This window comes from Papio anubis, chromosome 11 (genome assembly GCF_008728515.1).
Source record: "Papio anubis isolate 15944 chromosome 11, Panubis1.0, whole genome shotgun sequence".
Taxonomy (NCBI): domain Eukaryota; kingdom Metazoa; phylum Chordata; class Mammalia; order Primates; family Cercopithecidae; genus Papio; species Papio anubis.
Genome location: NC_044986.1, coordinates 88,703,804 through 88,724,850, shown reverse-complemented (window position 1 = coordinate 88,724,850; position 21,047 = coordinate 88,703,804). Strand labels below are relative to the sequence as shown.

The following is a 21,047-nucleotide window of genomic DNA, read 5'->3' as shown; positions in this document are numbered from 1 at the left end:
ATTTAGGAAAGAAGTGTTGGCCCTGGCCTGAAGCTATTCCAGACACAACACTAATGTGAAGAGCATTGATAAATCCTCAAAAAGGCCCCATAGCCACAGTCCTGCCAAGGAGTGACTTGGATATAACAGGGCGGCCAAAGATCACTTCTTTCGTAAAAAACTGTGATCATCTCATGCTTACAGAACACCTTGTGAATATTCTGCAGAATGACACTTGTCAACAAGGCCATAACAAGGCCAACTTCTATGGCCCTATGCTCAAATGCAAGGCCAGGAGGAAGGCAAAGTTCAAGTGTGAGGAAATCAAAAACAGGCAAAGCAAGTGATCCATCCAAAAGCTGTGATTTTAGATCTAGTGTCTAAATAATTAAAGCAATTCCCCAGGAGAAAAATAAACAGAAGGTAGTAGTATACAAAATATTTCATTTTTTATTTTCATGAATAATTGTCATTAATACAGCAGAAACCGATATAAAAGATACCAAAAAATCAGAAGAATGTTAGCATTCAATAGAAATTAAAACCTGAGCTGAGGGCTCATCAGAGTCTGACACTTGGCACCATTCTCATGGAATTGAATAAACATGTTTGCCGGACTCCTTAAAACAATTCATGTAACACAGAAAGTTAAATTTCAAAGGAGCTACAATGCACTGACACATTACATGACTCTTGTTGTTGACAAACATTTAAGCAGGGCTATCTAAAGCTCACAGTCTTGAAGGCAGGGAGGTGTGTAAATTGTAGGTTTTTAATTAGCAGAAAGCAAGCTGAGATTTTTCTTGGTAAAATAGTTCGTTTATTCATGTAGATCTAAAAGGCTGGCTCAGTTTGTCAGAGCACAAAAGAATGCCAGAAGAGGTCAAGGACATGGGAATGGATCGACATGAATCCATCCCAACTTGTGGAAAACAAATGACACAGCAGTTACCATCACAAAGAACTCTATTAGTAGGAATAGGAGACTTAAGGTTCAATTCAGTTCTCATTTAGATTCTATAGCATCTCTAAGAATTTGGTTAAAACACAAACAAACAGGGAAATCCTTACTCCTTTAATTAACAGCTGTCAACAAGGAGAAGAAATAAAAGAACTAATATAGATGGGCCTTACTGATTAAAAATCTGTGAGCTTGAATACATTTTAATATGTTGAATCTAGTCATAAACCAATGGTTAATATACTACAAAACTTTATAAACAAAATCTCGTCTGTTGCAGAACTTCAAAAGTAGTGGAATTAATTTCTTCTCCCTTTTAATTTTTTCTTCCACAGTCCTAAAACTGAGTAATCATTGGCATGCCTGCACTTTCACAAATGTATCCTCAAAACATGATGGTTTTTCTCAAAATGTATCTGCAAATCATGATGGTGTTTGAAAACGGAAGTAATTTCAAATTAGGTCAACAATGTCATGCTCCCTCAAAACGTATTTTCAGTTCTTTGTGCTCCATGTCACATAAAAAAGAAATGAGGGTAGCTGGACTCATGTAATTTCTTTCAGCTCAATGTCATTAAATTCCCAATGTTTTCACACTAGCAAAAGATCCAGTATTTAAGTGATCTACTATAAAGCATCTCTATTTCTAAAAAAGATTCATTTTTTACTTTTTATTTTTTCTCAAGGGGGCTCAAAAAGCTGTCAAAAAGCCCTACACTTAACGGAGACCAGCCACAGACTTCCTTCCTGTACCAGCTTTCCAAGAGGGTAAGTGAGTCTTCACCCTGATATTTTTGCCCCGGGTTTTACGAGGCTTCTCTTCTTTATGCACCTTCATGTGCTGCCTCAGATGAGAGCTCTGACTGAAACATTTGCCACATTCACTGCACTGGTAGGGTTTCTCCCCGGTGTGGGTTCTCTGATGTTGAATAAGGTGGGAGCTCTGGCTGAAACACCGGCCACACTCATCACACTGATAGGGTTTTTCTCCAGTATGAATTCTCTGGTGCTGAATGAGATTTGAGCTCTGTTTAAAGCTTTCTCCACACTCATCACATTTATAGGGCTTTTCCCCAGTATGGATCCGTCGATGCTGAATGAGATTAGAACTCTGAAAGAAACTTTTCCCACAATCAGCACATTTATGGGATTTCTTTCCAGTATGGATCTTCTGGTGTTGAAAAAGAGTTGAACTCTGACTGAAACTCTTTTCACATTCAGTACATTTATAGGGTTTGTCATCCAAGCTTCTTCTGAGTCTACTCAAGCTTGAGTCAAATCGAATAGTCATGCCCCACTTCTGCCGCGGCCGGCCTGTTTTGCGCTTGTTCTCATAGGCCTTTCCTTGGCTTGAGCTCCGAGAAATACCCGCTTTAGGCTTTGCTAACCTCATGGTGAATAACCAAATGTATTTGTAAGAGAGTTTACAGGCTTCTTCTGAACTACTGTTTCATTTCCTAGCGGTGCACAGCTCAGAATTTTCTGTGTGTAGAAGGAAAAAAAAAAGTATAGATGATCAGAAAAAAAATATAGGTATCTGTTAATTATTCAATTTTAATATCTCTTCAAACCACCAAAATTGCATTCATGTTTAAATTTAAAAAGTATAAATGCAAACAAAGATAATATGGGGGGAAATACTTGCAAAGTAATTCTAACAATTCCAGAGTTTAACCTTAACAAATATCACCAAATTTTGACTGAGTTTAGCACTGGAGTTTCTATTGGGACAGGATAAAAACAAAGTGATGAGGTGAAATATAAATTTTCTAGGCATTACCAAATGAGTACATAATTTTGAAGGACTAAAAAGTGGAGATACGGTAAATCTTAATGGGAATGGAATGACTCCAAAAGACAATCAAAATTTGTGTAATAGAATATCACTATGTTTTAATATTTAGTTCCGTGTTAAACTTCTACTCACTAGTAACTGCCTAAAGTACCCAAATGAATAAGAAATGACACATTATACTACTTTATGACATATTCCTAGTTATCTGTATTTAGCATTCGATTTCCATAGCTCTAGATGACAGCTTAGCTCTGATTCTGTAGCATAAAGTGCTTTGAAAACTGAAACTTCTCTATAGGGAGTGGTAGGTTTGCTTAGTCTATGAAGACACGCTTTATTATTGGTTTTTATAGATCCTAATGATCCAAGAAAGCAATCTGTTGAAAACCCAAAACAAAAGTATTGTTTTCGGAGAGAGGAAAACTGCAAAAGAACTTTTACCAGATAGTTGAATGAAACTGAGTAGAAAAAAGCATGGTAGGTAGGACACAAGAAAAGGAGAGTGGGGAGAAAATGAATTTACATGTTAAAAGTAGGACGGAATTTTTAGAATACCCAAATGCTGCAAAATTCAAAATCTGAAAGAATTTTATTTATTTATAAGGCTGACTTGTGGCTATTTAAAATAACAGCCAAAACAAACCAACAAAAATCCCTACAAACCCCACATAGGTGGCAATGTGGGAAAATCTAGAACTTCAAAAGCAATACAATTATTGGAACTATTTTTCATTATCTTTTGTCAGAATGTGGAATTTAAAACAGAAACAATTACTCTGGGTTTCTTTGCATACAAGCATATAAAGCAAATAAATGAAAACAAAAACATCATTTTTCTTGCTTTCCTTTCATCTTATTGTATAATTGAGACTTTAGGCCCAGGACTTTATCTGGATATTTAATAATTACATCAGCTGTAATTATGGTTAGCATAAGAGCAAGCTGCATATAACACAAGATTACAGTTAGCACTACTCAGTCCTTAACTTAAGCAAATATTTACAGAACATCTACCACACAGGAGACACTGTGTTAGTTTGGTACATGGTGTTGGTGTTGTTGAGTTTTTTTTTTTTTTTAATAACTATAATGGTCATTATACATATTTTTAAAAGCACATGCATTTAATACAATGGAAGTCAGATGTAGTCAGAAACTCAGACTGTCAAATCCACCTACGGATGAGGCAATCATACTAATAGGTAGTATGTGCCAGACACTGTGTAACTTGATTCTGTACTAGCTCTTTAATTCTCCCGGCACCTTTATACAGTTATTTCCGTTTGAAGTTAAGGAAACGAGGGCACAATGCTAGAAGGCACTGGCCGGGTTCCCAGATCCTAGCAGTTTGACTCCAGAGCCTGTATTCTTAGTGGCAGCCACATCTTCCATCGCTCAGTCCAGCGCGGCGACCCGTGCTTTGCACAGCTCCGCAGCAGGAGCAAGCACCAAGTTAAACCTGAGTGACAGAAGCTGCTGTTCCTGCACACCCAGCTAACTGGAATGTGCCTCAGTTTCCTCGTAAAATGGGGAGGGTAATGATAAAGTGGCAACACCATCAGGATGTTAGAAGTTGCAATGAGTCTGAATCTGAAAACCGCTCAGAGCAGCCTTGTGCCGCCGAAGCATTTGTTCCACGTTATCTAGTCCTCGAACGCTCCGAGCGACGGAAGGGGCCGGGGCTGCTGCTCACCCGACCGGTTCCACCCGCTGCGGGCCGCGCCTCGCCGGGGCCCTCACTCCAAGCCTCCACCGTCCCCAGCACTCCGCCGGCCGCTCCTCATTGACCCGGCCAGCCCGCCGCGCAGGCCGCGGCCCCACCCTGAGCCCGCGTGGCCCTCCCGCCCCCGCCCGGCGGCCAGGCACAGCCCGGAGGCCGGAGACGCCAGCCACGCCATCGCCCCGGCCCGCGCCGCCCTCGTTACGGCCAGCGCGCTCTCGAGCGGACCTGAGTATCCGACGCGGGCCCCACGCGCCGCACTCGCCACAGGCCCACTCACCGCGCGGGATCAGCCGCCACCCTGGCTCGCTGGGCGCCTCCCGCGCCGCCGGAAGTGAGGGCCTCGCCGCGCTCTGGCGCCGCCGCGGTCGCTCTAGGAATGAGGCGGAGCGACCCTCTATGGTCCCGGACCTACCCGAAAGCGTTGTTCGTTTTTTCTTGTGGTTTTGTTTTCCCCTCCCCCTGCCCCGACTCGGAAGGCGTCCTGTGACCCCCTAGGACCTCAAGAGCTGTAACCGCCCTTGTGTGTGGTCGAGGCTTTTGAAAACAAACTCCGGCTTCTCCAACCTAGAAACTGCATACTTTCTACAAATACCGAGCTTTTTGAGAGCCTGGTACTTTTCACGAAGTCACCTTATTTAATTATCACCGAAAAGCACCTGTAAGATGGGAGCGGTTATACTCCATTTACAGGAAAGGAACCAAGGCTCAGAGAAGAAATTTGCTCCGTTCACCGTGTGTAAGCGGACGACCCAGAATTGGAGTGGTTCTTTATGGTTCCAAAGTCTGATTTCAACACACCCCTTTTGTTGCTCATTAGTAATGATCTCTCTTGGTTCTTCTTCCTTCCAGGCTCCTCCTCAGCCATCCTGGCCGTGCTCAGTCATCTGACCAGCTGACCTCCGAGTTCCCCCACTCCGTGGGGAACTCCTCCACCTCTTGGCTTCCAATGCTATTGCTGCATACTGAAGACTCCCGCATTGGTAACTCCAGTCTGACCGTGGGACGTGAATGTTATTGAACTTTAGACTTGTATATCGAAATGATTACTCAAGAGCACTGCGTTTGCATGTGTAATGGACATCCCAAACTTAACATACCCCAAAATGAATTCCTGATATCTACCTAACCTGTTCTTGCAACAGTCTTCTTCCCAGGGATGGTTGAAGATCCCATCATCTTTCCAGTTGCTCAGGCCAAAAACCTTGATGTCATTGTTGTCGCTTCTTTTTTTCATCCAAAACTCACCTGTGATTTATCGGCAAATTCTGTTGGCTTCATCTTTAAAATATATTCATTATCGAGCCACTTTCAACACTTCCACTGCTATAACCACCAAGCCACCTTCATCCACCTTCTGGATTATTATACTGGCTTCCTGACTGGTTGCCCTACAGTCTATTCACAGCCCCAGAGTAATCCTCTTAAACCTAAGTCAGATCGTGTCATTCATTTGTTCAAAACCTTCAAAGACTTCCCAACTTATTACAGCAAAGTCAGGGGCCTTGCAGTGGCACACGATGCCTGTCATGATCTGTCTCTTTAGTTCTTTATTGTGTCTGCAGTGCTAATAACAGTGCTCAGCAGGGAACAGGCGCTCAGTAAATATTTGTTGAATGAATGAATTTATAAGATGCCTTATTGTTTACAAAGTGCTTTTACATCTTGTCTTCTGGTTATTCATCTTCACCATAGTATCATGAAGCACAGATGATCATATCTGTCTTGCAAATCAGTAAACTGAGGCAAGAGAGGCTGACCTGCCTGAAGTAATACAGTGGGTTGTTGGTGGAGGCTAAACTAAGTCACAGGTTCATTCTCTTAAGCTGAGGCTTTCTGCTCTGTAGGGAGCTGTCTCTGCTTATGGCAAAGCACAAAGCTGAATGAGGTCTGGACAAAGAAGCTCCACTCACAATCTAGAGAGTATCTGGACTATTGCAGTGATTAAATGAGATAATGTAAGGCACTTAGCACAATGTATAACACAGAAGAAATGACAGTCATTGCTGTTACTTTTATTATTAAATTATTATAAGTTGGTTGATGCTGGTGGTTGGAGAGTTTGGGGGTAAAGAGCAATGGCCAGATATGTAGAAATGGTTTAGGAAAAGTGTCAGGAGCAAACGTGACCTGTTGGGAGTGTCTGCTCTATGTACACTAAAATAAAAAGATAATTTTAAAAAACCATTTTGTTAGTAAGGTAGTTACTAATTAAAACTAACTCTTTTCTTGTCTACATAAAGGTGGACTATCCCTTTTTCCTATACCTGAAAACAACTGGGCCAGCCATAGAAGGCCCAGAGGTATGTCGACTAAAGCATCGGGTAAACAAGGATGGATTTTTTAAAAAGAGAGAAATAAAAGTCAGGAAATAAAGGGGTGTGTGTCTCTAAGTGTGGACAGAGTCCTAGGCAGTAAGGATGGAGAGGAGGGAGAGCCGGAGAAAGATATGAGGGAGAGGAGGGTAAAGGAGAATGGGAAAAAGACAAGGAGAGAAAGCAGGTAGGGTTTTATGCCTTCAGCTTAGCTATTAATATAATAATAGTTAACACTTACTGAGTGCTTATTGTGTGCCGCACACTGTTTGCAGCATTTGAGGATCTCACGTGAGATTCCTGAGGCATGATTGTTCCTGAGAGTTTGCTCCACCTTCTCTGGTTTTGGTCCCTGCACTTTGTGGTGTGACTCCGGTGCCTCCTTGTGAACCACATGCCCATCCCACTGATGTTGACTTGACCACTGATTTCAATTGGCCGACTGCATGTGACTGGATGCAAGGGGTACACCACATCCCAGAAGAAGCTTCGAGTCATTGTGTTTCTGCCAGGACTCTGCTCTTTCCCTCTGCCTTGAGAATAGCATGTGCCAAGTAGGGGCTGTCCCTTTAGTCTAGGACCCAGGATGATAAGACACATGGAGCAGAGCCACAGAAGCTCACACGTAGCTACAACAGTCCCACATAACGTTAGAGAAACAAATGCTCTTGTAACACTGAGATTCTTGGTGTTGTTATTGCATTAAAGTTGACTAATGTACCTCCACCAACCTTAAGAGATAGGAATTGTTATTATCCTGTGATATTGTGAAATAAATAGTTGGTCTTCTACCCATTTCCTGACATACAACTTCTAAAATTCTTAGAATCTCCAAAGTGATGTCGTTTTATATGCTAATGAGTTGACTGATGCCTGGCAGCCCCTGGGTAGCTTCAGGATGGGGCTGGTCACTGCAAAGACCACGGCAGGAATAAAAGGATGGCAATTTCAGCTCCACCCTATCAACATCTGGGGAGAAGGGCAACTGAAGGTGAAGTGGATTGCCAATGGCTGATGAATTAATCAATCATGCCTATGTTACGAAGTCTCCATAAAAGCCCCAAAAGGACTGGGTTCAGAGAGCTTCTGGATACTTGAACACATGGATGTTACTGGAGGGTGACACCTGGGGTTGGGGGGTGCAAAGGGGAAGGGGCATGGAAGCTCTGCACCCTTTTCTTCATACCTCACTCTATGCATTTCTTTTTCTGTATCCTTTGGAATATCATTTGTAATAAACCAGGAAATGTGTTTCGCTGAGTTCTGTGAACACTCTTGCAAATTAACCCAAGGAGGGGGTCATAGGAATCCGAACTTAAAGTGGGTAGTTCACAAGTTCCAGAGGCCAGGGCTTGTAACTAATGGGACGGGTGGAGATCACCTTATGGGACTGAGCCCTCAACCTATGAGAAGTGATGCTATCTTCAAGTAGATAGTGTCAAAACTGAATTAGAGGACACCCAGCTGGTGTCTCTGCAGAAATTATTATTTGGTTGGTGTGTGGGGAGAACCCCTCGCCCCATTTGATCACAGAAGTCTTTTGTGATTATTGCTGCTGAGTGAAAGAATAGTAGAAAGCACTTTGAGTTTGTTTTCTTCCACACAGAATCCCCATTTCACAGATGAGAAAATTGAGGCAAGAAACTCGCCCAAGGTCATGCACATTTATAAGTGGCAAAGACAGACTTTGAAATCAGAAAGTCTGGCTCCAGAGCCTATTAACCTTTCTATAACAGTGTATCTCCCAAATGGAATTCTAGGCAATTTTTATGCAAATTATTGAAAATGGTCACACATGATATTTACAAAACACAAGGGAGAAAGGGAACAAGGGCGTGGGAGCCAGGGGGTGGACACAGTCTGGGAATCGTTCTGCACATATTTCTGGGATTCTGGCCCAAGAGAGGCCAGATCCCTTAGTGGCCGGGGCATCTCTGGGAAACTACCCAGCAGGGGCCAGTGTGCCCCTGAGCCCAGTGGTATTTGAAGGGTTCATTCTAGGAAGAAGAGTCTTCTGGGGTGAGCAAAGTCCTGGCAAGACAGTTTCATTTTCCTGTGTCTTTGTCCCCTGCACCCCACTGGCTTACACACACACACACACACACACACACACACACACGCTGTCTCGGCCGGGACCACTGCTGCCTTGGGTCTGTGTTTGGCAACATGGATCCCCAGTTCAAGTGCCAGAAAGGCAGTTATAGGTGTGGCTCATGTGCAGTAATTAGAGTGGTCCGTCTCCCACCAAGAACTCTCAGCCCAGGGATCCTGAACAATGGTTCTTTCCACCAAGCCTGAGACTTGGCTTTCTGTTTCCTTTGGACTCTCTGGGAAAGAAAATCCTGGGAATTCCCATTCCTAGGTCTGAGAAAACATCTCTGTTAAAAGTTGACCAGGAGGGCACAGGGCCCCACCCTGCACAACATGAGTCTCGGGCAGGGCATGTGAGCAGCTAGCCTGACCCCAAACAATTGCAGCTCTCAGGGCCTAAATATAGCCCATGCATCTGGCTGTTTTTATACTCAGTTGCTTGGCTCTGATCGACCAAGCTTCCTGTCTGATCACCACTGAGGAACTGAGGGCAGGGGGCTGCTGCCCACCACTGCACCTGGCAAGGATATCCTGCTGCCCCTCTGCAGCTGCAAGGCACCTGCGTCCTACACACCAGGGACACATTTTGCACTGCTGGTTCCTCCACAAATCGTCTGGTCAGACTGGATATGCTTTGGGCCTTGTTTCCATGGGACTAAGGGGCCAGATGTATCCTGGGTGAACCCTGGCTCTATTTTGCCAGTGGGAAGGTCTTATTCCATTTTCTGGTAAACATTCCAAGCAGGTAGCATGTGGTTATCACCGAGGAAAAACAAGATGTTTTTGATCCTTTCTGGTAATTTGTTCTGGGCAAACAAACTTGTTTTTCCTGAGTCCAGTCCTTTTGCAATCATGCTGATTTCATCCTGTGCTGTTTATTATTCTCTCTGGTTCTTGAGGCCTGTGCTGGCAAGACAGTCCTATTTTAGGAGACAACACTCTCCCATAGGGATCTTTGCTTTATCTTCGAATATGTTTATTACCTGAGACACTAGGTCGCCAACAGGGCATATGAGAAATACCCTAAGCCCTATGGAGAAAGAAAGCGGGAGCTCCCCACAGGAACCCGTAGGAAACCACAGAGACCAGCCTCTAACCTTTGAAATTATGGGGTTGAGGTGAGCTGAATTTGCAGCTTTTCAGATTGCCTCTGAACAGCAAATATCATGTTGATTAAAAAAAAAAAAAGGTGTGAACTCCTCAGCTGATTGCAGAAGTGTACCTTTTCCCTTTTTCTGAGCCACTTGCTAGTGATTTTTCTGACCCGTAATGTTCAGAAAGTAGATTGATAACACCTACCTTAAAAGTGACACTTATCCAAAAAGGTCTTAAGTAATATTGTAATAACTTGCAAAAGCAAACCAACCAACCAAACAGGCTGGTGCTTAGAGAGGGTCTCCTGCTCCACTGGCTTCCTGTGTGCCAGGACCTGGCCTGCTCCTGGCTGGCAGGTGCATCTTGACCTGTGACACCACATGCACTTCTTAGCCAACTCTGCCTCGGCCTCACCTCACTCTCAGAAGCTTTGCTGGCTCACTGCTCAGCTATCTCCTGACCCTCCCAGTGTCTGGCCGCCTTCTCCTGATGAGGAGACCCCTAGACACAGGACAGACTGGCTCCATCTTTGTGCTTCCAGGGCTGAGCACAGGCCTGGCACAAGGCAGTCACTCAGTTACAGCTGAACAATGGGACAGGAGCTGTCCTACACCTGAGGTTGTAAATAATAGCTTGGGAGTGCAGTTACCTGGGAGCTCCTGTTTGATTTGTTTTGTACCCTCTCCTAGGCCCTGCTTCCATCCCACCTGAGCCCCTGGCCTGGAAGATTCTTGGGGCCCTCCTGATGCTAAGATTCTGTGGCTCAGGGTGACTCTATTGCTCATCATCCAGGTCACTGTAGGCTCCCACCAGTGACGCCTGCATGTTCCATGGCAGCTTCTCCTCAGGCACCACCCTAGTCCTCAGGGCATGCACAGAAATGAAGGAGTCATGTCGGCTCCTAGAGCAGCGAGTTGTGGCTCTTCTGCCACACATCGTTTAGGATAAGAGTTTCAGAAGTTAGAGCAGGGAGTCAGGGGAGACGCAGAGAAAGAAAAAAAAAAAAAAAAGAAAGCTTGGTTCTCACTTCTTCAGTTCAATACAGCACGCCTTTATTGAGCACCTAAGGATCTATGCTGCCAAAGGAGCAGAGTCGCCAAAACAGTGAACAGGCCTCCCCTGCAGCTGTGTCTGTGATGATGGAGCTGGGTTGGGGAAATCCTGCTGTGACATTTGCCCTGACAAACAGTTCCGCACAGCATGGTGGCTTCCAAGCTCTGCTCTTGATGGGCACCTGTAAGGAGCTTCTACATGCTTTAGAGATGGAGCTTCTCCTATCTTTGCAAGCCTTTGTGGTTCTTCCCTTTAAATCTGCCTTCCATGGACCTCAACAGGAGACTAATTTGGTCTTCAGTTTGCTCTGTTTTAGACAAATACTTCACATGACTGATGTAAACTGTTGCAGAGTTTCGCAAAGGCTGTCTCATTCATTCCTGAAATTCTCCATCAGTCACAAACACAAATTGTTCAGTATCTGGCCCTAGGGAATTCAAAGCCCTTTCCTCAAAACAGACATTTCTCCTTATCATTCTTCCTTCCGGGGAAGTATTGAAAGTCATCCCCACCCACTAGAAGAGAGAAACACAAGCCCAGAAAAGGCAAGAGGTACACAGGCACCCACTGGACAGTGGTGATGGGGCTGAACACTGCCTTCCGGAGCTGCTGCTGGGCAGCCGTGGACTCTCATCCACACAGGGCAGCAACCTCTCAATGCCATGTGGACCCTCGTCAATGTGACTGAATGGCCGTGTTTCTTGCAGCAAGCTCCTTTGAAGAATCCCTTTAGGTCTCTCTGATGAAGTAAAGACTGATTTCTGCAGAGAAAGTGAGATACTTGTGGCCTTATTCCTGGTCTTACCTCTGTGCTGGGGCTGAGCTGTGCCAGACTCACAGGGTGACATTGGAGGCTTAGAAGCCGGGGACGCTGTGGTGAGGTGACGGCTGAAAGCAGGCTAGATCTCATACCTGCTGGCAGGCCCTGCTTTTCCCAACAGTGTTCCTGCGGGGCAGCATGATATGAGGGCAGACAAGAATCTCACATGAAGGAAGAGGACAGGGGCTTGTGGACCACAGGGTCTCCGGGACAGGCACTGAGCAAGCGGATGAAGCTAAAGCCGCAGGGGCTGGGCAAGCACTGCTCTCCAGTGCAGGAAAGGCATGGTGTGGACAGGGCTGGCCACACAGATCTGACCCAGCAAGTTCCTAGCCCCACAGGCCTCGGTCGGCTTCCTGTGGGTGCTCATCTTGGAGCCAAGAGCTGGCTGTGGGAATCATGGTGCTCAGGCTTCAGACAGGTAGACACACAGGCGCTCCATTCCTCAGGCAGTGGCCATCAGTCAATGTGACCAGCCGGGGCCAGCCACCAGGGCTCAGTGTGCACCTGCCACTGCTGGGGACTTTGGAAGAGGCAGGTGTTGGCCAGTTACTTGGCCTCCACCAGCTGCTCCAGGCGCTGCAGCATCGTCAGACGCAGGGCTTGGAACCTGGAGGGAGACATCGCCAAGAGGACTCACTGAGGCTGGACAGGGCAGGGAGGTGGGCAGCAGAGCGAGGGACCTGCAGATGGCCAGCTCAGGAGATCCCTGCAGCAGCCTCATCTCTCCTCTGCCAGAGAGAGGGAAGGCTGTGGCCTGCGTCTCATGAGGAGCAGCGAAACCGGGCTGCGGACTGCACAGAGCATCAAAGCGGAGTGTTGTCATTTCTATTGCAAAGACTCTAATACAGACAACAGCACAGTGGAGTGGACAGGGCAGTAGGGCAGAGATCAGGAAGCCCATGTTTCAGCCCAGATTATGCCGTAAGCTGTGCGGCAACCTTCCTTGTGCTGGGCCTCAGTGTCCACTCTGTACGTTAAGTGGACCCACTAGTTGACCCCCAGATCCCTTTCAGCTCTCAAATCCTACAGGGTCAGGACCGACTGCAGAGTAGAAGATTCCCTCTGACTTTGGTCTCCTCTGTCTGTGTGGGGTCTGGCTGCACAGACAGGAGCCTGTGGAGGATGTGGCTTTCCGTGGGCCATTCAACCAGAAGCTAATACCCATCCTTTTCCCACCCACCCCAGGCCCTCTCAGTGAGCTCCTGCCCTTTCCTTCCTAGCTGCCTCCCTGCCAGCCCTGGGTGGGGTGCCCTCCACAAGTCCTGCACCACAGTTCACTTTGCTGAGGGGGAGACGTCAGTGGGACTACAGCCTGGCTAACCTCATGCAGCCAGACCCTGGCGTGGTGTCCCCAGGAGCTGGCAGGTGACACCTGCTCACCTTTTCATTGAACTGGCCCTCTGCACCTGAAAACATCAGCTGAGGCTGGGAGTTCCAACATCTGCCACTTTGGAGAAGGCTCAGAATTCCCACTAGGACGAAAGGCCCCGACCAGGCCAAGTCTGCCTCAGCATGCCTGCTCCTTGGAGCTGCATCACTAGCAGACCTCAGAAGCTTGACCCAGCGCCCACCTGCGTTCCTGCCTGAGTCTCCTGCCAGGTGTTCTGCAGCTCATGCCTATGCTGGTGAGGATGCCAAGGCTGGATGGGTGATCAGGACTGCGTCCCACCATTTTGGCAAGCTGTCACCCCAGCGTGGTGGCAATACCAAGCAGGGGGCCAGAGGGCGATGCCAGAGAGCCAGGGTTAGCAGGCCTTCCCATGCCAGGGCACCAGTGCCCATGGAGGAGAGAGACCTCCCAGCTGGCACTGGTGCTGTGCCTTGCAGACCTGCCCTGATGTTCAGGACTCATGACTGGCTGTTTCAGTGCTGCTTACTTCATGGTCAGTTTGATTATTTCTCTTTCTTCCTCTTCTTTTAATTTTTCAACAAAACTGTCCAGCACCGGCATTTCAAACTTAATGTACTGAGCGACCTAGAAAATCCAAGAACATTTTAATGTGCTTTAAATTCGAAGCCAAAAGTATGTTTTTTTTTTCCTCAAGGCTTCCACAGTGGCCCATCCAGCCAACATCTTGTATCCATGGAAGGAGCTGCCGCTTTTCCCACCCCACCCCCACACTGCTGGGTTGTGTACAGATGCCAGGACAGGAGCCTATTATTATCTCAAAGGCAACTGTTATCCCTGGGAGGAAATATTAAATTGAATATTAGGAATAGCATTCAGTACAGCAGCCTTGTCCCACTGGGTGCCCTCTGGGCTGGGGGGTAGGGAGGTGGGAGCACCATTGTTTCTAACAATGGAATGCAACTGCAGCAGCCTGAGGGATATGGGGTCACTGGGCCTCCTACCTGAGGTTCAAAGCCTCTAAGCGTCCTCTAAGCAGAGGAGTTTGGAAATGCACTCACTGTCTAGTCAGAACTCAGGCTATCGGTAAGACTTAAATAGCTCCCTGTCTTCCACAAGTGCAAGGTAGGGCCTAGTTAAAAACCCTTTGCATAGGTCTCTCACATAATGACAACAAAATACATTCCAATAAAGGAAAAGACTTTACTTCCCTGAAAGGAAGAGGACAGGGCCATGGTTTTATAGGACCCAAATTCTTCTTTTCCCTAAGCTGTTGGCGCTGGCGGTCACTGATGGGAGAGGGAGGGCTGGTGCCTCCCTGTGCTGGGCTGGGAGCCCTTCGGGAGGGTATGGAGCTCCTGGAGACATCACCTGAGAGGGCTCTGGCCAGGAGTCCTCGGTAGGCCTCGTCACCCAAGAGCCCCTCACCCTAGAGCAGGCCTCCCTAGCCTCAGCCCCCACTCACGTCATGGGGGACTTCCACGCCCAAGTCAGCTTCCATCAGGAACATCCTGGCGATCTTCTCACACGGCCCATGCAGGATTCTGGAAATCAGTGGGTACTCGCAGTCTTTTAATTTTGTCCGCTCTGAAAAAGAAGATGGTTTACAAAAATCACGGCAGATTAGTCACCTCTCTCTGTTCCAGATTAAGAACTGATAGAAAATGCACGTCTAGGGGCGAAGGGAACCCTAAGGACACAGACCTCTCTAATAGCACTGCCCTGAGAGATCCCTGCTCATGCTGAAGGAAGGCAGAACAGGGCCCCCAAATCTGCCACTTTGGCATAAGGATTAAGTGGAGCAGCTGGCAATTGAGAAGAAGAAGATGCAAGTGAGGCTCTTTGCCCTCCCCTATTTGCCGAAAAGCAGGACATAAATTTGCCAAGGTGTGCCCCTGCCCCTCTCCAGGGAAGGATGGAGTTAATCACCAGAGACAACCTGAGCCCCTCCTCAGTCTGGAGAGGGCACCAGAGGAACCTGCACAGCATGTCCCGGTGAAGCCTTTCCGTGGGACGACAGCTCCCCATGCAGTGACCTTCCGGCCCTTCACCTCCCCAGAAACTCAGGCGCTTCTGCTCTGTCCCGTCACTTCCCTAAAAACTTACTGCTCTTTTGTGAATATGCTATTTAAGCCCAAATTCTAACCACTCATCCCTGGATATTCCAAAGGGCATGCATGATGCAAGTGTTAACAAACTTCTGTCTATTCTTCTCCTTAATCAGGCTTTTGTTAATCTAAATACAGGGCCTCAGCCAATGAACCTAAATGGGTAGAAGGAAAAGATATTTTTCCTCCCCTACAGTGTCATTCCGCAAAGGTGCAGCTTGAAGAGAAACAAGATCTGAGGGGGTAGGAGAAAGAAAAGCTGAGATGGGAGAGCCAGGGCCTGATGCACTGTGACACACACCCTACCCTTCCTGACTCAGCCCCAATGAGCTAGGGACCCATCCATTTACTGGAAGAGGCGGAGAGGGAGGCTTCCTACAGCTTGGTGGGATTCTCTTTCAGAATCCTGAAAGAATTAAACTTAATGTACTGAGCGACCTAGAAAATCCAAGAACATTTTAATGTGCTTTAAATTTGAAGCCCAAAGTATGTTTTCTTTTTCTTAAGACTTCCATAGTGTGCCCGGCTTTGGGTGGGGGAGAAATATTCATACTGGGAAGCACAGTGTGCCCCAGCCCACTAGGCAAGCCAGCCCAGAGCCCGTCTGGGAGGGAGTACAGTCGGTGGTTGGTGGGGAGGGGGCTTGCTGAACAGGCAGAGACCTTTTGCTTTTATGATCCAGAAGTGGGGCAGGTACTTACCCCCAGACTCATGAACGATGTAGAGTGCGAACTCACTGGGGCCGTCTTCCACCTACACGGGCAGTCACAGGAAGTCAGATCACAGTGCTTTGAGATGGGAGAGAACCGAGAGGATCCCCTGACAGTAACTACACCCCCAGTAACACACAGACAAGCCACAAGGAACCTGCCCTCTCCCAACCCCCTCTTGCTTGAAATCCGAAAGACAAAAGCTCAGCAGAGGGACCCTTGCTAAACCTTCTGCCCAGGAGCCACGGGCAACTTTCCCCAGAACCCCACCCCCAACAGAACAGCAAATCACTGGCATCCTGGGGCAAGGCCGCTCCTGGCCAGGCTTACCCTAAATTTGTTCAGCAGCAGGGTGAGCACCTGCAGGGTTGTCATGGTGCTGTTGACCCTCACATTGGTCACGGACCCATAGGCCGGAGTAAACACGGAGGTCTGTACCAGGAAGGGAGAGAAGTTCAGGGCAGGCCCCGAAGGGACAAGGGGCTGACATCACGATGGTGAACAGACCCAGGCAGCAGGTGACGCTGGGAACACTTGTGCCTGTCCATTCACGCTGATGCACACACAAGCTGTTCCCAGACCTGGGGGACACTCCGGGAAGCTGTAGTAGTGCACGCCTTCCAGAGGCCTAAGGAAGATGTCTACACACCCAGAAGGGCCAGCTCTCTGGACCCGAGGAACCAGGACCATGGAAGTCATTCACAAGGGTGGGGGAACCAGTCTCTCCTTCACTCTTTCTATTGATCAAGTCACCAGGTGTCTGTTGATTCTAAGGTTGAAAGTTCCCCAGTCTGTACCCTCCTCTTCATTCTCCCAGCGGTGCCTAGTAGAGGCACTGTTCACAACCCATCAGCTTCCCAGTTTGTTCCCTTCTGGTCTCAGTCCCTCTAATCTGTACTCTGCACCGCTTGCCTACAGGCACAAACTTCTAAAACCCATGCACCTCCAAGTGAGGTCTAGCCCAGCTGCATCCATACAGTCTCGGCTCCCTTCCCTACCCTGCTCCACACCACCTGAATCGGAGTTCGCGTTTGTAGAACACAAGGCCAAGCAATCTGTGCAGTTTAATGTGAGAAGCATTGTTTGAAAGCATGGATCTAAAAGTATCTGAAGGCTTCCTGGGGCCTGTGCAATATCATCTGTAGTTCTTCTCATGCCATGTGCGTATGACACTATGGTTGCCTAACAAGCACCCTGTGCTCCAGTCATAGAGCTTCTTCACAATCTGGCTGGGGGGCGGCGGGGGCACATTATATTTTGCAGGTATCTTGCCTTTGCCTAAGAGACACCATATATGAAATCAACCAGGACTCTGCCTGACACATAAGGAAATAGGTCGGTCCTCAATAAACACTAGCTGTGTACTGAACCCAAGATTTTACATACAATCATTGATTTAACATTCATAACAACCCTTTGAGGCACCTATAACCAGTTCCCTTTTCTTAGAAAGGAATCATAGGCTTTAGGAGGCTACCCAGCTTGTTCAGAGTCACTCATCTAGAAAAGACAGAGCCCTGACTCAAAGGATTCCATGATTCCTGAAAACCTACATGTTACCCCCTTGGTGCTGGTGCCTCCCAGCGAATGTGACTTCTCTGCAGGTGAACCTCCCCTTGCTTTTCAAACTCAAGTTTAGATTCACATATTCCTCCTCTGAGATCCTAGCTCTGTTTTCCCAAGGAGGTAGCTGAGGCTCAGAGAGTTCAAGGACCTATTCAGTATCCCCCACTGGTCCCTGCTCTGATAAGTACAGGTACATCTGGGAGCCATTGTGAGTTCAGGTCCAGACTATCACAATGAAGCGAACATCTCAATAAAGTGAGTCACACAAATGTTTTGGTTTCCCAGGGCATATACAAGATATGTTTATACTATACTGTAGTTTCTTAAGGGTGAGATAGTATTACATCTCAAAAATATGCATGCCTTAATTAAAACTACTTTATTGCTAAAAAATCTGACACAGAGACACAAAGTGAACACACGCTGTTGGAAAATGGCACCGACAGACTTGTTCAACACAGGGTTGCCGCACACCTTCAATTTGCAGAAAACGCGGATGTAGTAAAAAAAAAAAAAATGCAGATGTTTACACCTTCCATCTGTAACAATCTGCGAGGTACAGTAACAAGAAGCACAATAAAATGAAGCATGCTGTGCCAGAGACTCAACCTTGATCTGCTTCCCCCGGCTTGATTCTAGTTGAGGTGCAGAGTGACTCAGTTACACAGAAAGCCAGGACTGGGATTAGGCCTTCTTGTCCAAAGAAATATGGAAGAGAGGGCCAGGTGCAGTGGTTCATGCCTGTAATCCCAGCACTTTGGGAGGCCAAGGTGGGAGGATCACGAGGTCAGGAGGTCGAGACCAGCCTGGCCAATATGGTGAAACCCCGTCTCTACAAAAAATACAAAAATTGGCCAGGCATGATGGTGCACACCTGTAGTCCCAGCTACTCAGGAGGCAGAAGAATCGCTTGAATCTGGGAGGTGGAGGTTGCAGTGAGCCAAGATCATGCCGGTGCACCAGCCTGGGCTACAGAGTGACACTCCATCTCAAAAAAAAAAAAAAAAAAAAAAAAAAGAGAAAGAAAGAAAAGAAAAGAAAGAAATATGGAAGAGAGGAGTTAGGCTATTTCAAAAAGACAAAAATTCTTGTTAACAAGACACTGTGTTTCTTCTGCATAAAGCCTTTTCTCAAGGTGATACCAACCAACTTCAAGTAGGAAAAAAGGCCCCGTGGCTACTTTCTCATCTCTAACCACAAATGGTTTCTCTCTAACAAAATGCACTGGAATCCAACAGGTCAGGCAGTAGAAAGAGCTACAAAGTTTTACCCAGTCTGGAAATAAAACCAACATTTCTGGGAATCACAACAGTTTTGGAAAATGACCGAGTGAAGTAATAGTGCACAGTTCTAAGAAACAAAACCTGGAACTATCTCAGAAATTCAATGCTAGGAATTATTTATTTTTCAATTGTTGCCTCTGACTCAAGGAATCTGTGTCCTAATTTCTAAGGACATTAGTTCTGTATGGATGTTGAGCGTAGTGACAAAGGGCTTCTTGTACAGTGATTTTCTTTGGGACTCCCCTTACTCACCCAGAAGATGGGGGAGCTGGTGCCCCAAATGCTTATGATATTATTCCCTGTCCTTGAAAGCAGTACTTTTTTCTGGAAGAATGGATTCACATTTCATAGGCAAATCTGTCACTAGGAGGAAAAGCTGCCCTCACTGGGTGACAGGCTGAGACCCCGTGTCGTCTGGCTGAGTAGCTCTTCCTGATAGTGTGGTTCAGACGGAAATGAGAGGCTGTGATGAAAACCCTCACTGTTCATTTCAAAGGCTGCAGAGTGCTTAGGACATGGTGTTCCTATGACACTGGCAATCACTACAATAAGGTTTACTGTGCCAGACACACTTCTTAGTGATGAATGAGACCCTTCGAGGAGAAGCGAATGTACCAATGCTAAACCCCACCATTCAGTACTTTGAATCGTGGAGCAAAAGAATCCCCCCTGCCTGGCTTTTTTTCGGTAAGAAACATAGAACTGGAAAATACCTAAACTCATGCATATATTTTGGAAAATTTTTGAGTAATTCCTTAAACTAGCATATCAATCTTTATTTGAATGCTAACAATGGGTACTCAACACATTACACACTAAACCCCTTTTGGAACAAGATTTAAAGAATATTCAAGTCATGTTATGTGTCCTTGGGCTAATCTACACCGTTGTTAATCTTTGCCTAACTTCAACCCTGGGTCCCCTTTACTCTCTCGGGAAACTCTACTTTGGAATAGTCCTGGATTTTTCTGGACTTAGCAAAGGCAACCCTATTGTCATTCATTCACTCACCACAAGCCTAGCAGGGGATGGAAGGGAGATCCTGAAATTAAAGCAGGGTCCCTTCAGCTTGCCCAGCAGAATTCGGCTTCATTCCAAAGTCCAGGGCACCCCAAGTGTGGCTTGAATGGCCCCTGGATGGCCTAACCTGGGACACCTGCTGCTTCAGATCAGACCCTGAGACCCTCCCCCTGGGCCCCCTCCCTGCCATAAGTCATCCTCTATCAAGAAGGGCAGCTGCTTCAACTGGAAATCTCAGTTTGCATTTCCCAGTGATGTGGGTAGTATGTGGCTTGTCACAGGACGCTCCATCCAGGGCCTTGCCCAGACAGCCAACCATTCTATTTATAGTAACAATCAACTTATCCTGTTATAGTTCAGTTTGTTTATAGAATGATGTAATTTGGGGAAGGAAAGCTTTTCCTGAGGTCAGTACAATGCATCCTTAGACAAAAGGCTGCATGGTGGGAATCTGGGGTCATCCAGGTTCTCTGGGGCACAGACACACGTGTCCTGGGCACACTCCTGCTTAATTATTCAGTGTGAGTGATGGTTCGATACACAGTGTTCCCAGGGATCAACCAATCGCGTTCCGGGGGAAGCCTCCTAGAAAGCGCCCTCGTTGAAGATACGTTCAGCGTTACTGTCTGCCCAGGGCATCTTCGCTTACTTGCCAGAAATCTGTGTGACTTATGAGGATGGACTGACAGTGAGAATGTGCTGGAAAATGCATAGGTCATAAACGGGGCTGTTATGTGGATGCAACCTGGCAGGAGCTTTTTCCTCTTGAGGGCACAGGAATGCCAGCAGCCCCCACACAGGTCATGGTGCTTGCTGTGCCTGTGCTCAGGGCTGGCTCCCCATGTACCCAGGGGACAGACCAGGCTGGGGCATCACCTTATGATTGTAGAAGTGGCCATTGATAGAGAACCGGTGTCGCCGGATGCGCTGGGCCTCACCGGGGGCACGGCATTTGGGCCTCCTCTGGCTTATGCAACTGGCGTCGCTCTTGGTCCGCATCAGCTGGGGGGCCTCCTCTGCCTCCTCCAGGGGCCCTGCATGAGAAATGGATGAGAGAATGGCAGGGTGGGTGATCCTGACAGAGCAACTGCCTGCTGTCAGGAGGTCTGGCTCCCTAGAGCTCTGTGGTCATGTGCATTGGGGCAGATGGGGACGTGAGGGCCATTCCTGGACTGGAGGC

The 21,047-nt window shown here is 47.1% G+C and overlaps 2 protein-coding genes and 1 non-coding gene across 7 annotated transcripts in view; 1 reads left to right on the top strand and 2 right to left on the bottom strand.

The window, feature by feature from the left end:
• Nucleotides 1-406: 406 nt before the first annotated feature.
• On the bottom strand, nucleotides 407-5,308 carry ZNF22 (zinc finger protein 22). 3 transcript variants are annotated; one of them, XM_003919336.5, is made up of 2 exons: nucleotides 4,736-5,308; nucleotides 407-2,422 (listed from the first exon to the last, which is right to left on the bottom strand). In XM_003919336.5, the coding sequence occupies exon 2, from the start codon at nucleotides 2,331-2,333 to the stop codon at nucleotides 1,659-1,661; it is 675 nt and encodes a 224-aa protein (XP_003919385.2). In that variant the 5' UTR covers nucleotides 2,334-2,422; nucleotides 4,736-5,308; the 3' UTR covers nucleotides 407-1,658. The 3 variants fall into 3 exon arrangements, with proteins under 3 accessions (XP_003919385.2, XP_009198083.2, XP_009198084.2); XM_009199819.3 differs by having other exon boundaries at nucleotides 4,684-4,796; XM_009199820.3 differs by lacking the exon at nucleotides 4,736-5,308 and adding an exon at nucleotides 4,429-4,526.
• ZNF22-AS1 lies at nucleotides 4,697-8,030 on the top strand. The gene is made up of 2 exons (XR_004177019.1): nucleotides 4,697-5,194; nucleotides 5,308-8,030. It is a non-coding gene; the product is annotated as a ZNF22 antisense RNA 1 (transcript).
• Nucleotides 8,031-10,986: 2,956 nt separating this feature from the next.
• Nucleotides 10,987-21,047, bottom strand: part of RASSF4 (Ras association domain family member 4) — a 35,377-nt gene continuing 25,316 nt past the window's right edge. For 2 of the 3 annotated variants that reach the window (XM_009199821.3, XM_009199822.3), the window contains exons 6-11: nucleotides 20,744-20,901; nucleotides 16,329-16,430; nucleotides 15,990-16,041; nucleotides 14,646-14,767; nucleotides 13,710-13,807; nucleotides 10,987-12,439 (exon numbers count right to left, since the gene is read on the bottom strand). In XM_009199821.3, the coding sequence (XP_009198085.2) occupies nucleotides 12,379-12,439; nucleotides 13,710-13,807; nucleotides 14,646-14,767; nucleotides 15,990-16,041; nucleotides 16,329-16,430; nucleotides 20,744-20,901 (593 nt within the window). In that variant the 3' untranslated portion in view covers nucleotides 10,987-12,378. The remainder of the gene's footprint in view (nucleotides 12,440-13,709; nucleotides 13,808-14,645; nucleotides 14,768-15,989; nucleotides 16,042-16,328; nucleotides 16,431-20,743; nucleotides 20,902-21,047) is intronic. The other variant, XM_031652375.1, reaches the window with a different exon arrangement.